Below are 13238 nucleotides of genomic sequence, written 5' to 3' on the forward strand. Positions count from 1 at the left end.
ATTTTGAAAAATTAACTGTAAATATACAGCATTTGGAGGGTCTTTGTTGCAGTCCCTGCTTTCAAATTTTTGTGTTTTTCAGCCTTTTTATCAGCAATTTTATCTGCAAAAGACATAATTATTATTTCCTTTGTTTAAAAGAGCAGGTCTTGGAGCAAATACTCATTTTCCAGGGCTATCTTTAATCTCTAGTTATTTCTACTTCAGACTCTTGGTTCTATTCTTAAATTAATGTATTATGTTGTGGGTTTTATTTAAATAACTTGGGAAGTTTTGTGTTTTATTTAAATAAGTAGGGAAGACACTTTTGATGATTTAGGCCAATCCCTTAGCCTCTATGCATCTCAGTTTTCCCATCTGTAAAATAGGAATAAGAGTTATTCTCATATTCATTTATTTAACAAGTATCTACTGCACTCATGTGCCAGAAGGTGCTGGGTTACAGCTATAAACAAGTCCCTGCACTGCCATAGCTTACACTCTAGTAGGAAGGCCTAGCTAATAAACATAAATACATAACTAAAATAATGTCAGATAGTGGCAAATGTGATGAAGAAGTCAGAGTAATAGAATGGAAAGTGATTGGTGGGCAGAGAAGACAGGGGTGGCCACCTGATCAAAGAAGTCCTCTTTCAGGAGGTAGCACATGCAAGCTTAGGCCCAAATAACGAGGAGCAGACGTGCTAAATCTAGAGGAAGAGTGTCCAGGCAGTGGAAAGTCCTTGAGGCAGGAAGAAATTTGGCATTTTTTTATGACCAGAAAAAAGGCCTGAAGCTGGAGCATAGTGAAAAAAAAAAAAAAAAAGGGAAAGTATTGTGATGTTAGGAGAATACTAGGTTATTCGGAGAGGCAGGTAGATTCCAGATCATGCATGGCCTTGTAGGTATGATAAGGATATTATTGGATATCATTTTAATTGCAACGAAAGACATAGAGCAGCTCCAAACAAGGAATTGACACTGCAAAATTTACATTTGAAAAAGATCCCTCTCTATAAATAAATTACTAAAACTAAAAAGATCAGCAACAACAAAGATACGTAGGAATAAATTTAACAAAAGTTTACAGATCTTTATGTAAGTTTGTTATAGACATTTTTAGCAGGTATAATGAAGATATACCATGCTCATAAATGGGTAGCATTGCTGTCACAAAGATGCGAATTCTCTCCAAATTATGTGATAAATTCAGTGCAATTTGAATTAAAAACCAGAAGAGGATTTTCTTTTCTTTTTTCTTTTCTTTTCGGATCTTGAGAATCTGACCCTAAAATTCATGTGGAAGAACAATGAGGCAAAATAATCCAAGTTGAATTGGAATTTGCCCTACCAGATATCAACATTTATAACTAATATAGTGTGATATTGGGAGAGGAATAGATAGACCAGTAGAACAGAATAGAGTCCGACATAGACCTATGTGTACATAAAAAGTTGAGGCTGAACATAGTGGCTTACACCTGTAATTCCAGCACTTTGGAAGGCCAAGGTGGGAGGATCATTTGAGGCCAGGAGTTGGAGACCAGCCTGGGCAACAAAGTGAGATCCTGTCTCTACAAAAAATTTTAAAAAGTAGCGGGTTGTGGTGGCATGCACCTGTTGTCCCAGATACTTGGAAGGCCGAGATGGGAAGATTGCTTGAGGCCAGGAATTTGAAGCTGCAGTGAGCTGTGATCGTGCCATTGCACTCCAGCCCGGGTGACAGAGCAAGACCCTATTTCAAAAAAATAAAATAAAATAAAATAAAATAAAATAAAGAACTGTTGGGCAGGCGCAGTGGCTCATGCCTATAATCCCAGCACTTTGGGAGGTCTAGTTGGGTGGATCACTTGTGGCCAGGAATTCGAGACTAGCCTGGCCAACATGGGGAAACCCCAACTCTACTAAAAACACAAAAATTAGCCAGACTTGGTGGCATATGCCTGTTGTCCCAGCTACTTGGGAGGCTGAGGCAGGAGAATCGCTTGAACCAGGGAGGCAGAGGTTGTAGTCAGCCGAGATCAGGCCACTGCACTCCAGCCTTGGCGAAAGAGCGAGACCCTGTCTCAGGGGGAAAAAAAAAGAAAAGTTGATATATGATAAAAGTGGCATTACAGGTCAATGAGAGAAAGGATGGACAATTTAATAACTGCTGCTAAGACAACTGGTTATCCATACAAAAAACAAGATCAATCCAGATAGTTTAAAGACAAAAGCATGAAAAGCCATATTTTAAAATATTTACAAGAAAGTACAGCAGAACATCTTTATTATCTCAGGGTATGGAAGGATTTCTTAAGGCATAAAAAACACAAACCCTAAAGGAAAATATATATGGTATATGTGTATGTGTATGTGTGTATGTGTGTGTGTGTGTGTGTATCATTAGTTATATTAAACACTTCTGTACATCTGAAACATCATAAAGTAAAAAGACAAGCCACAAACCAAAAAATTGGCAAGCCGAAAAACCAACAAAGTTTATTTTCCCAGGAAATAGTAAACAACCAACAAAAACCCTATAAATCCATAAGAAAAAGGCAAATAATTGCACAGAAAAATGGGCAAGGATATAAAGTTGAAAATCACAGAAAAAGAAAATTGAAAGTCCAATAAATAAAAAATCATGTTCACCTTCACTAGTGATAAGAGAAAGGCACTCAAACAAGAATGGCAAAATTTAAAATGTATCCACATATTGGGGAGGAACTAGAGCAGCAGCCAGGGGCATATACTACTGACTGGAGTATCATTTGTTATGACCATTTTGAAGAGCAGTTTATTTTTAATATCTGGTAATAATATTCCTAGGTATATTGCTCTAGAGAAAGTTTTGCATGTGCATATAAAGGATAGTCATGGCATCATGGGGTCTTTGGAATGAAAAACTGGAAATAAGCTAAATGTCCATTAACAGGATAATGGGTACATAAATTACAAGTATATTTGTATAATAAAATTTAGCAGTGAACATGAATGAAATGCAGCTATAGTTATTAGTGAGGATAAATCCCATAAAGATATTATTGGGCCAGAAAAAGTTGCAGAAAGACTTACATTCTGCAAATAAAATTTATATATAAAACACTAGATATTGTTATGGATATACATGTAGATGTGATAAAAGTATACATATTTCTATGGGAATGATAAACATCAAATCAAGATAGTTTTACCCTGGAAGAGTGGGAAGATGAATGAGAATAGGAAGGGACACACAGGAGACTTCAATTACATGTGGGATGTTTTATATTTTTTTAAGCTAGGTGGCTGGTATATGGTTATGTTTTATTATTCACATTTTTATTGTATTTCATAACATAATTTTTTTGTTTTCAAATTTTTTTATTTGTTATATAACACAATTTTTAAAAAGATAAAAGTCATTCTAGCCTAGAAACTGAAGAATGAACTACCGGGGGTTAAGAATGGAAGGAGGTATAGTAGGAGACAATTGTAGTACCCTAGGAGAGTAGACTTGAATATCTACCATAGTTTCTGGCACATAGTAGGTGTTTCAGTCTTAGGAGTTATTTAATTGTGATGGTTGCCATTATCACTATCATCATCATTATCAAGGTAGAAACCAAAGACATAGTGGGATGGTGAGGGAAGATACACTAAATGTTGTGAGTAGCTATCTTATGCTAGGTGCTTTACCTCTTTTAGTCTTAACTAGAATCTAGTTGAGGTAGATACAAAGAAACTAAGGCTCATAGAAGTGATAGCCAGAAGGCACAACGGCTACATAAATTTCTAATGACTCATTTTCCAACGTTGTTTAAAACATGCATACACACACAGACACGCCCCAAATACATACACACCTTTCCTGTCACACTTGGAAAAAATGGAAGTATCTTTTTCCTTTGTTCATAAGTAACACATTCTGGGTTAAATATTAATAATTCCATATACTACACACTCGGACAGTGTCTTATTACTTATTACGGAATATTTTTGGATTATGTCTCTCCATTTTTCATCTGCCCCTCCTAACAACTCTGAGGAAATCAGGGCAGATGATTATTCCTGTTACACAGATGAGTAAACTAAAATACAAACAGGCTAAATCAGAAGTTCTTGTCCTGGTGTCCATGAACTTCACAAAATCCTGTTAAATAGTTTATGATTAAATGGTCATTTTTCTAGGTAGAGGGTCAGTTTTAACATATTTTCAAAGGAGTCCATGTCTCCCCACAAAGGTTAAAAAAAAAAAAACAAAAACCCATGGGTTAACCGATTTGGCTAACTGGGTGGAGCCCTGAGCCCAAGCAGTATTTCCCTTACCTCTTGCCCTGATTTCAGTCACGTACAATCTATCATACAAAAATTCAAATTAAAAATATTAGTAAATTCTTTTTGTAATGTTGACTGACTGCTAAGATGGACATATTATTAAACATATTGAAACCACTTAGTTGGGAGGAATAGTTCTGTTTTGTTCAGCTCATGAACAGTCACTCTTAACTTTTCAGATGAACAAATCAAGAACTGTCATCTTTACCTGCACAGACTTGTTACAGAAGAAATGAATCTGATACAGAAATTATGTAACCTATCTTACAATTTGGAGTACTCTACAAAGAATAAGCAGGAGACACAGCCTTAGCTAGTGTGGAAAACAGGTCATGAGCTGAGAACGGGGTTTTCATTTCTTTGGACCAGTTTCTTTAACGTTTTCGGGTGTCCCTTCTCTCGGCTGTAAAAGGAAGGATTGAACTAGATAGAGGGCTTGTCAGAATTCCTCCCGCTCTAACACTGTACACAGTTGGATGGAATTTAAAATAAAAAATTGTGCATGAACGCTTCACACAGTCTGTTAATTTTAGCTTTATTTCATTGGCTTAGAGTGTCGGGGACCCACCGGAACTGGCTTTTCTGAGGGCCAGGCCTGCAGTCCCCCTTTTGGGGACTAGGAGTTGGGTGTGACCTGGGAAACAAAGCTACTGAAAGCCAACGGGCTAGCAGCACCTGAAACACAAGGGCTCTTTGTCTGGCTCTGTAGCCCAGGCTGGAATGCAGTGGTGTGATCTCTGCTCACTGCAACCTCCACCTGCCGGGTCCCAGTTCAAGCAATTCTCCTGCCTCAGCCTCCCGAGTAGCTGGGATTAGAGGCACGCGCCACCATGCCTATCTAATTTTTTTGTATTTTTAGTAGAGACGGGGTTTCACCATGTTGGCAAGGCTGGTCTTGAACTCCTGACCTCGTGATCTGCCCGCCTCGGCCTCCCACAGTGCTGGGATTATGTCCGGCCAACACAAGGGCTCTTAATCCTTTTTTTTTTTCTTTTTTGAGGCAGGGTCTCACTCTGCCGCCCAGGCTGGAGTGCAGTAGTGAGATCGCAGCTCACTGCAGCCATGACCTCCTGGGCTCAAGCGATCCTCCAGCCTCAGCCTCCCGAAATGCTGGGATTATAGGCATGCGCCACTACTCCCGGCCTTAATACTTTATTTAGGAATGAAGGAAGGCGGGAACACCCAAACGCGGTTGGTGTGAAGCAATCGCCTTAAAGCTGAGGGGAATGTGTGGTTGTTGGGGGTGGAGCCAGGAACCCGACGCCGTTGGAGAGCAGGAAGCTCCCCGCTGCCCGCCTCCACACCGCGGCGAGGGCTGGGAGGGGGCCGGGAAGGAGGCGGGGCCGCCCCTGGGAACCACCCGGCCCGGCGCGGCCACGTGACCGAGCGCAGGGGCGGGGAGAGGGCGCCCCGGCTCCGCCCAGCGCGCATGCTCGAGGCTCGGCGCTGAAATTCAAATTTGAACGGCTGCAGAGGCCGAGTCCGACACTGGAAGCCGAGAGGAGAGGACAGCTGGTTGTGGGAGAGTTCCCCCGCCTCAGACTCCTGGTTTTTTCCAGGAGACACACTGAGCTGAGACTCACTTTTCTCTTCCTGAATTTGAACCACCGTTTCCATCGTCTCGTAGTCCGACGCCTGGGGCGATGGATCCGTTTACGGAGGTGAGTGAGTTTGCGGGTGCAGCCAGCCATGACCCACCGCTCTAGGCCCCCACCCACCTTCCTCTGTCAACCTCTGGGCGAACCCCCACCGGGCGGAGGGCGCGTGTGTGCGCGCGTGCGCAGTGTGTGCGGGCGGGGGTCGGGCTGGCTGAGGATGCCGAGCAGGGGCCGCGGCTGCGGCCTGCTGTGGTTGGTGGGTTCTTCTGAGATTTTGTTGTTTCGGTCCTACAGATAAAACTCAGGGAGGAAGGCTTTGAGTCTGTCCTAAAAGGCTGTTGCGAGAGGTCTTTCAGCCCCCGTTTTTACCATGTCCCTCTGCAGTCCTGGCGCAGCAAGAGTGAGGCGCAGGCCTGCGGAACGGGTCCTGCTGGAAGCAGCTGGAATGCCCTGCATGGCGGAGTCCGGGGCCGGTGACTCAGTGCGGCTGCCGCCGGGGAAGGCAGTAGGATGTGTGATTTGCGGAGTTCACGCAGCCCGCAGGGGAGATGCTAATGAAATGACAGCAAAACGTTAAAATAAGCAGGTGCTAGAAATCACTGCATTCTTTCATAAAAAGCCAGTAGTTCCTTGAGATCCCATTGTTCAGCTAAGTAACGAAGAAGTTCATACCCGGGACTGACCATTTTAATTGAAACAATGCAAGTGTACCGAGCAAAACTATCAGCTCACGATTTTAGAGGAAAGAAATAAACTTTTCGATGTTTCTGGGGCATATAATTACAGTACTTATTTCATCTTTTGTTCCTTTGAGATTGCATATGAGTTACATGGTTATTGTGTCGATTTCTCTAGTTTTAGCTTTTGTGGAGAATGTGCGTTGTGACATTCAGGAGTGTTTTGTTGCCAGTTGTCCACTCTCTTTTATTCCAGGTCAGTTCCTCTTTCTTTAGGCTGTTGTGCAAATTTCAAACTGTTAGTTTTTGAGTGTTGCAAAGTGGACCTAAAACTGTGTTTACACTGATTCAAAAACTTAAATGCTGTGAAGAGTGGTAATTCTTTCGGGGAGATGTAATTATAATTCTATAAGTTATGTATAAGGTATTAATTACAGGTTTCAGCAATTAGAGTTTACTTATACTCAAGCATGACAATCTATTTTTCTGTTTCAAATTCTTAATCATCTTGGGACAAATACATCAATTTTTTTCACCTTCCTTAAAGGTTCTAATAGAAAAATCTAGAGCCTATCTTTGTATTAGCCTTAAAATAGGGCTGGTCATGCACCAAATATCTTTCACTTACACTGAGGTCGAAAAGGGTGTATTTATTTTATCTAAACTAGAATACGATTCCTTAAAACATTAGCCCTATGTGTCTTCCTAAGTAACAGACAGGAACAAAGCATTTTTAAGTTGGCTGAAAATTGCACTTCATTTTACTTAAAAATGTCATTCTGAAGGTAGTACAAATCTCAATTGGAAGAAACTTTACCTGCTTAGATCGTTTTAGGATGTGCTCAGAAATATGTATGGTTTGTATTATGAAAAGTTAGATCACTTGCAGTTGGAAAAACAGCTTAGACGTCTTTTCCTTAATAGGTAATGAATGAACTACTTGAATTGATTCCAACTCTTGGGTGCTTAATTATAGCATTCATAACATTTGCACAGTGAAATGAGCTACTGGTACAGTTGTCTATCAACTGAAAGTCAGTATAAAATGACTCTCTCAACCAGGGTTTCCTCTCAGAACCATGGTACACAGGAAAATTGAGAGACTATTTTCTCAATTCTCCCAAGGATAATTCAATGCCACCCTACAAACATAGGAAATAAGTCTATCATATTAACGCCGGGGTATTAGGGCTTAATTATTTTGGTAACTCCAGTTGAGAAAGGTTACAATCATGGTAAACTCTCTTTTCCTCAAACAAGACTGTTCTGCATCGGTCTTCCTCCCTGTGGTCGCTGATACTGTTCTGGCACTCTTTTTTTTTTTTTTTTAAGACAGAGTCTTGCAGTGTCGCCCAGGTGACAAAACCATAAACTCACTACTCATAACGTCAAGAGTTTGAAGCTCTACTCACAGGTGATAGTCATCCCAGTACAAGAATACTACAAAGAAACCCAGAGTGAAGTGTACCAATCCAGAACTTTCTTTATAAAAACCTTAAAAGAGAAAAAGCTATAATTAAAATACTTCACAGAAGCATATTTTATTGTAGATGCTTTAGATCCTTTTATGTCTGCAGGCTGCATATAAATAAGTATGCAAATCAACACGCCACTAACATTTTTAGTGGAATTTCTCTTATTTTCCAGAATTAAATGAAGTTCCCTGGGGAAGAGCTGCTAGAGCATATTGAAAATAATAAGAATTTAATTTATGTTGAGTCTACTGTGTTAAAGAAGGCAAGGAAATCAGTAAAATCTCCTAGAAAAATTTGTCAGAGATGACTTTGGGGTGTATGTGGCAAAAGTTGTTCAGGGACTATAAGTTTCAGTTATCTGAGATTCATACATGTGGGCTATCTTACTTCTTGAATATGTTATTGCAGTGGTTTTTTTTTTTTTTTTAATGCCTACACTGTTTGAGAAAGGTGTGATATTTCAAGGAATATACCTTGTATTTAAAAGAGTTTTAAAATTCCTGATATACTATTATAAGGAACGGCTACTTACATTTATTGAGCTATTGAGTTTATATATTTCAGATATATAATTTCTTTTAAATTAATAACCTTTAGTGTTTATAGCTTTACTTCACAGATTAGGGAACTTTTTTGTGTATCTATTTAATTTTTTTTTAATCTGGGAATTTTTGAATCTAATGTAAGCAATAGAACATTCATATATGTTTGAATGACAAAATCACATTCTTTTGTTGTGACCTACTGCTCATGGTAACTGAAGCTGTACTGACTCACAAATGTTCTAACTGACCAGAATGGAATGTGGGCATGTCCACGAATGAATATAATTAGGCTAGTGTTGTATCTGGGAAGTGAGAGATATAGTAATTGAAAAATTACAAATTTATTAATTTAGAAAGAAGACATTATTTCTTTTTTCTTTTTTCGTTTTTTTTTTTTTTTTGAGACAGAGTCTCGTTCTCGCCCAGACTGGAGCGCAATGGTGCAGTCTTGGCTCGGTGTCACTTCTGCCTCCCAGGTTCAAGTGATTCACCTGCCTCAGCCTCCCAAGTAGCTGGGACTACAGGCATGCACCACCATAACTGGCTAATTTTTGTATTTTTAGTAGAGATGGGGTTTCACCGTGTTTGCCAAGCTGGTCTCAAATTCCTAGCCTCAAGTGATCCGCCTGCCTTGGCCTCCCAAAGTGCTGGAATTACAAGCATGAGCCACTGTGCCCAGCAGAGACTTTCTTATAAAGGCTTACAGCCTACAGTGTGGCCATCCTGACAGGCTGGGAAACATATTTAATAGCTTCGGGCAGAGACTGGAAACAGGCACTTCAAGAGAGGAGAAGCTGGAACAGGGATTTATGCCTAAAGGGTTAGCCAGGTATACATATTCAACAGGTTATAGGCAGAGCTATGAGTATTTACAAAGGGGTCCTGATGGGTGGGTACTGAACAAACGTGCAGTTACGTGCATCCCATGTTCACTTTGGGATGAAGACTTAACGTGTAAATACATTACAGTTGGGCCCTATATGTCAAAAGGTGAGGTGGGGACATGAAGGCATTCAAGTGAGCAGCCTCTGTAAACTGGCCAGAATCAGTTCATGGTTGGTGGTCTTCTTACTGAGAGAGATTTATTGAAATCAATCTCTTGTCCAATTAAAGCTGTAGCTGTAGCTTGTGGAGCAGGAGGGTTAGTCAGTGTCTGATGGAAGATGAGCTGCAATTGTTTTAATATTTATTGCTTAACTCAAGGTCAGTGCTTGTTCAGCTACTAGAGTAAAAGAAAAACTTTGGCAGTTAGAAGATAGTTTATTTTTTAAGTGTAGGGAGTTTGTGACTTAACCCTTGCCTGGCATGGCCTTAGGTCCTAGTTATTTGTTTACAGACAGGGTCTCACTCTGTTACCCAGGCTGGAGTGCAGTAGCGATCACAGCTCACTGCAGCCTTGAACTCCTGGGCTCAAGTAATCCTTTTGCTTCAGCCACCCCACCCCTCAGGTAGCTGGGACTACAGATGTGCCCCACCATGCCTGGCTAACTTTTGTATGTTTTGCAGAGACAGGATCTTGCTTTGTTGCCTAGGCTTGATCCTGTTTATAATTTGATATCTTATTGCTACAAAGAGTCTTCTGTCAGTCTTACGATCTCTATTTAACATTAATGCTCATCAGTTATTGTGTTTAAACAGCAAAAGAAGGGGTATAACAAGGTGCATGCGGCCTCCTGTTCCATCATGGCTGAGAACTCAGTTTTTAAGGTTTCTCTGGGGTCCCCTTCATCAAGAGGGGATCTGTTCAGTTGGTTGGGAGAATTAGTATTTTATTTTTAGTTCTCATATTGTATCATGGGGGGAAATTATCGGACATATACGGATTTGTGAAACAATATGCTTATTCTTGAATTTGTTGAAGGACTTTTATTTAGCGGGTGAAGGTCTTGTATTTTGGAAGCCATTTGGTTCATAAATTATTTTTTCAGTGATTAGAGCATTTCAATTTAGTGTCACTTTTTTCAATGAACTTTAAATTAGAAATCATTCTTAAGAAGAGTAGAGAGTGTGCCTTCTTTCAAATTTAGCTCATATTTCTTTTACATACTCAGATTTTTAAAAAATTGTTACTGTATTTTAAGGAATTAAAAAGAGTCAAATGGAATTTAATTTTTCAGCCTGCACTGACTACTGTATCTGAGTATGCAAGGCAGTAATAATAATCTGCATACCTCCTTTAGTTGTGTGCATTTGAAAGAAAATGAATTGTTTTACAGGGTCTTGTGTTTGAGCTTTACTAAAATTGACTTAAAATAGGAACATCAGTTGATTCGGAGTAGAAAGGAGTATTCATGACTTTATGGAATGGCTAAGATTTCAATTTAAAACCATTTTATTATATGTTAATATTTAGTTAAATAAAACATAAGATTATTTTGTTTTTCTTTCCTCTTAGGAAGTGTTTTATGTTTTCAAAGGACTAATATGTTATTTATCTCTTGCTGCTTACCACCACCCCAGATTTTAGTGGCTCTATTAGTTTTGCTGCTGTAACAAGTTATCACAAATTTAGTGGCTTAAAATAACATATTCATTATTTTACAGTTCTTTAGAGACAGGGTCTCACTCTGAAATCTGAAATGGATTTTACTGTGTTAAAATCAACATGTCAGTGGAATTGTGTTTCTTCTGGAGGCTGTAGGGGAGAATCTGTTTCCTAACTTTTCTTGTTTCTAAAGGCCATCTGTATTTCTTGGCTTGTCCCATTCCCCCATCTTCAAAGCCAAAAATCACATTACTCTGACCTCTGCTTCCATGGTCATATTTTCCCTGACTCTGATCTTCCTGCCTCTGTGTTTTCCATCATAAGGACCTTTGTGATTATGTTGGGCCTGACCAGATAATTCAGGATTATCTCCATCTAAAGATTCTTAATCACATCAGTAAAGTCTCTTTTGCTCTGTAAGGCAACATATTCAGAGGTTTAGGGTATTAGGACAAAAAATCTTTGAGGGACCATTATTTTGCCTACCATAGTGGCTTAAAACAATACTCTTATTTCTCATGATTCAGTGGGTCAACAATTTGTATTGTGCTCAGCCGGGCTGTTCTTCTGCTTGTCTCTGCAGTGGTCATGCAGGAATCTTCAGTGATCTGGCAGATTATCTGGAACTGGATGGTCTAAGATGGCCTTATTCACATGTTTGGTAGTTGATACTGACCATCACCTGGGCCGTGTGTCTCTAGTAGACTTAACCTGGGCATGTTCACTTAGTGGCAGAGAGAGAGAGAGAGACCCCAAACTGTAAAATCTCTTGATGCCTAAAAGTCTCACAATATCACTTGTACCATATTTTATTGGTCAAAGCAGATCACAAGGCCAGCCCAGATTCAAGGGTGAAGAAATAGATTCTGTCTTTTGATGAAAGCAGAAAAAATTTGTGGCCATTAAAAATCTTATATAACTAACTTTACATATTTTATTCCCCCTGTAATATTCCTGTAATAGTTATGACATTGGGGTACTCATTTAGTGAATCTTGACGTAATTGCTTAGGATTTCACTTTTGAAATGTGTTTAACTGTCATCCTGTATGGCAATTGGTGATTTTAGAAGATACTGCAATTTTATGAACCTTTGATTAAACTTGTGTTTTAACACTGATATATTTATTTATGTAGAAACTGCTGGAGCGAACCCGTGCCAGGCGAGAGAATCTTCAAAGAAAAATGGCTGAGAGGCCCACAGCAGCTCCAAGGTCTATGACTCATGCTAAGCGAGCTAGACAGCCACTTTCAGAAGCAAGTAACCAGCAGCCCCTCTCTGGTGGTGAAGGTAAAAGACTTTGTGGGGAAAAATAACATTTACTTTTTTTTTCTTTTGAAGGAGACAAGCCCCAAACATTTCATTAGCATATAGAAGAACCAAGCTCTTTGGGAGACAAATGTAACAGCCTCTGGGGGAAATAACAGCCTTCTATTCTATTTCAGAGTTATTATATTAGGCCTAGAACCTATAGGGTTGGAACGGTTTCTTCTAAAAAATATTTTAAATTAATTGATTGAACTTTATTTTCTTCATTCTGAAGTTATCCTTAAAACCTCAAGGGAAGAAAAATAAAGGAGTAGGGTAACATTTATACTTACAGTAGTGTGTAGTTTTTTTATCCCAGAGGTGGCAGAACAGCTGGCCACTGAGTTTGGGTGGTGTCTCCGGTACCAGCAAGGCAATGGAAGGCACACTGCCCATGCTTGACATTTAATGAACCCTTTTCACCCCTCTATTTGCTGAACCAACTCTCTAAAGTTTAGGTTGTTAATCTCCAGAAGTGATGGAATTAAACACAAGCACACACACACACACACACAAACAAAAACTCACCTGTAGTCTTACTCTTTCCTCAATCCTAGGATTGATTCCCAGCCAGCATCAGACAGCCTCCTTAGTCTTTTCCTGGAGTGTAGAATAGTCTGGAGATAATAATCTTCCTTAGTACGACTGTAAAATACTGTAATACAACTGTAAAATAAAATATAGAAAAAATTACAGACGGCAAAACCAATGTTTTTAAAAAAAAAAAAAAGCAAAGAAGTGTACATGGGGCTAGCTCAGTTATTTTGGAAGCTAATCATAGAACAAGAATTGGTTTTCATACGTTTATCCATTTTGAAGGGAGAGTGAAGGAAATACATTACATATTATATGGTATTCAGCCAGGAAAATAG

General features: G+C 39.5%; 2 protein-coding genes across 10 annotated transcripts in view; one reads left to right on the plus strand and one right to left on the minus strand.

The window, feature by feature from the left end:
* The window catches only part of MATCAP2 (microtubule associated tyrosine carboxypeptidase 2), a 65977-nt gene extending 59932 nt beyond the window's left edge, over positions 1–6045 (minus strand). The window contains exon 1 of one of the 4 annotated variants that reach the window (XM_055115844.2): positions 5862–6045. In XM_055115844.2, the coding sequence (XP_054971819.1) occupies positions 5862–5969 (108 nt within the window). In that variant the 5' untranslated portion in view covers positions 5970–6045. Of the gene's footprint in view, positions 1–5857 lie in introns of all 4 variants that reach the window. The other 3 variants (XM_055115840.2, XM_055115841.2, XM_063606201.1) reach the window with 3 other exon arrangements.
* Positions 5670–13238, plus strand: part of ANLN (anillin, actin binding protein) — a 63859-nt gene continuing 56290 nt past the window's right edge. For 4 of the 6 annotated variants that reach the window (XM_008967842.4, XM_055115839.2, XM_008967843.4 and 1 more), the window contains exons 1-2: positions 5810–5939; positions 12195–12348. In XM_008967842.4, the coding sequence (XP_008966090.1) occupies positions 5922–5939; positions 12195–12348 (172 nt within the window). In that variant the 5' untranslated portion in view covers positions 5810–5921. Of the gene's footprint in view, positions 5940–12194; positions 12349–13238 lie in introns of all 6 variants that reach the window. The other 2 variants (XM_003814965.5, XM_008967841.4) reach the window with 2 other exon arrangements.

Source organism: Pan paniscus, chromosome 6 (genome assembly GCF_029289425.2).
Source record: "Pan paniscus chromosome 6, NHGRI_mPanPan1-v2.0_pri, whole genome shotgun sequence".
Lineage (NCBI taxonomy): Eukaryota > Metazoa > Chordata > Mammalia > Primates > Hominidae > Pan > Pan paniscus.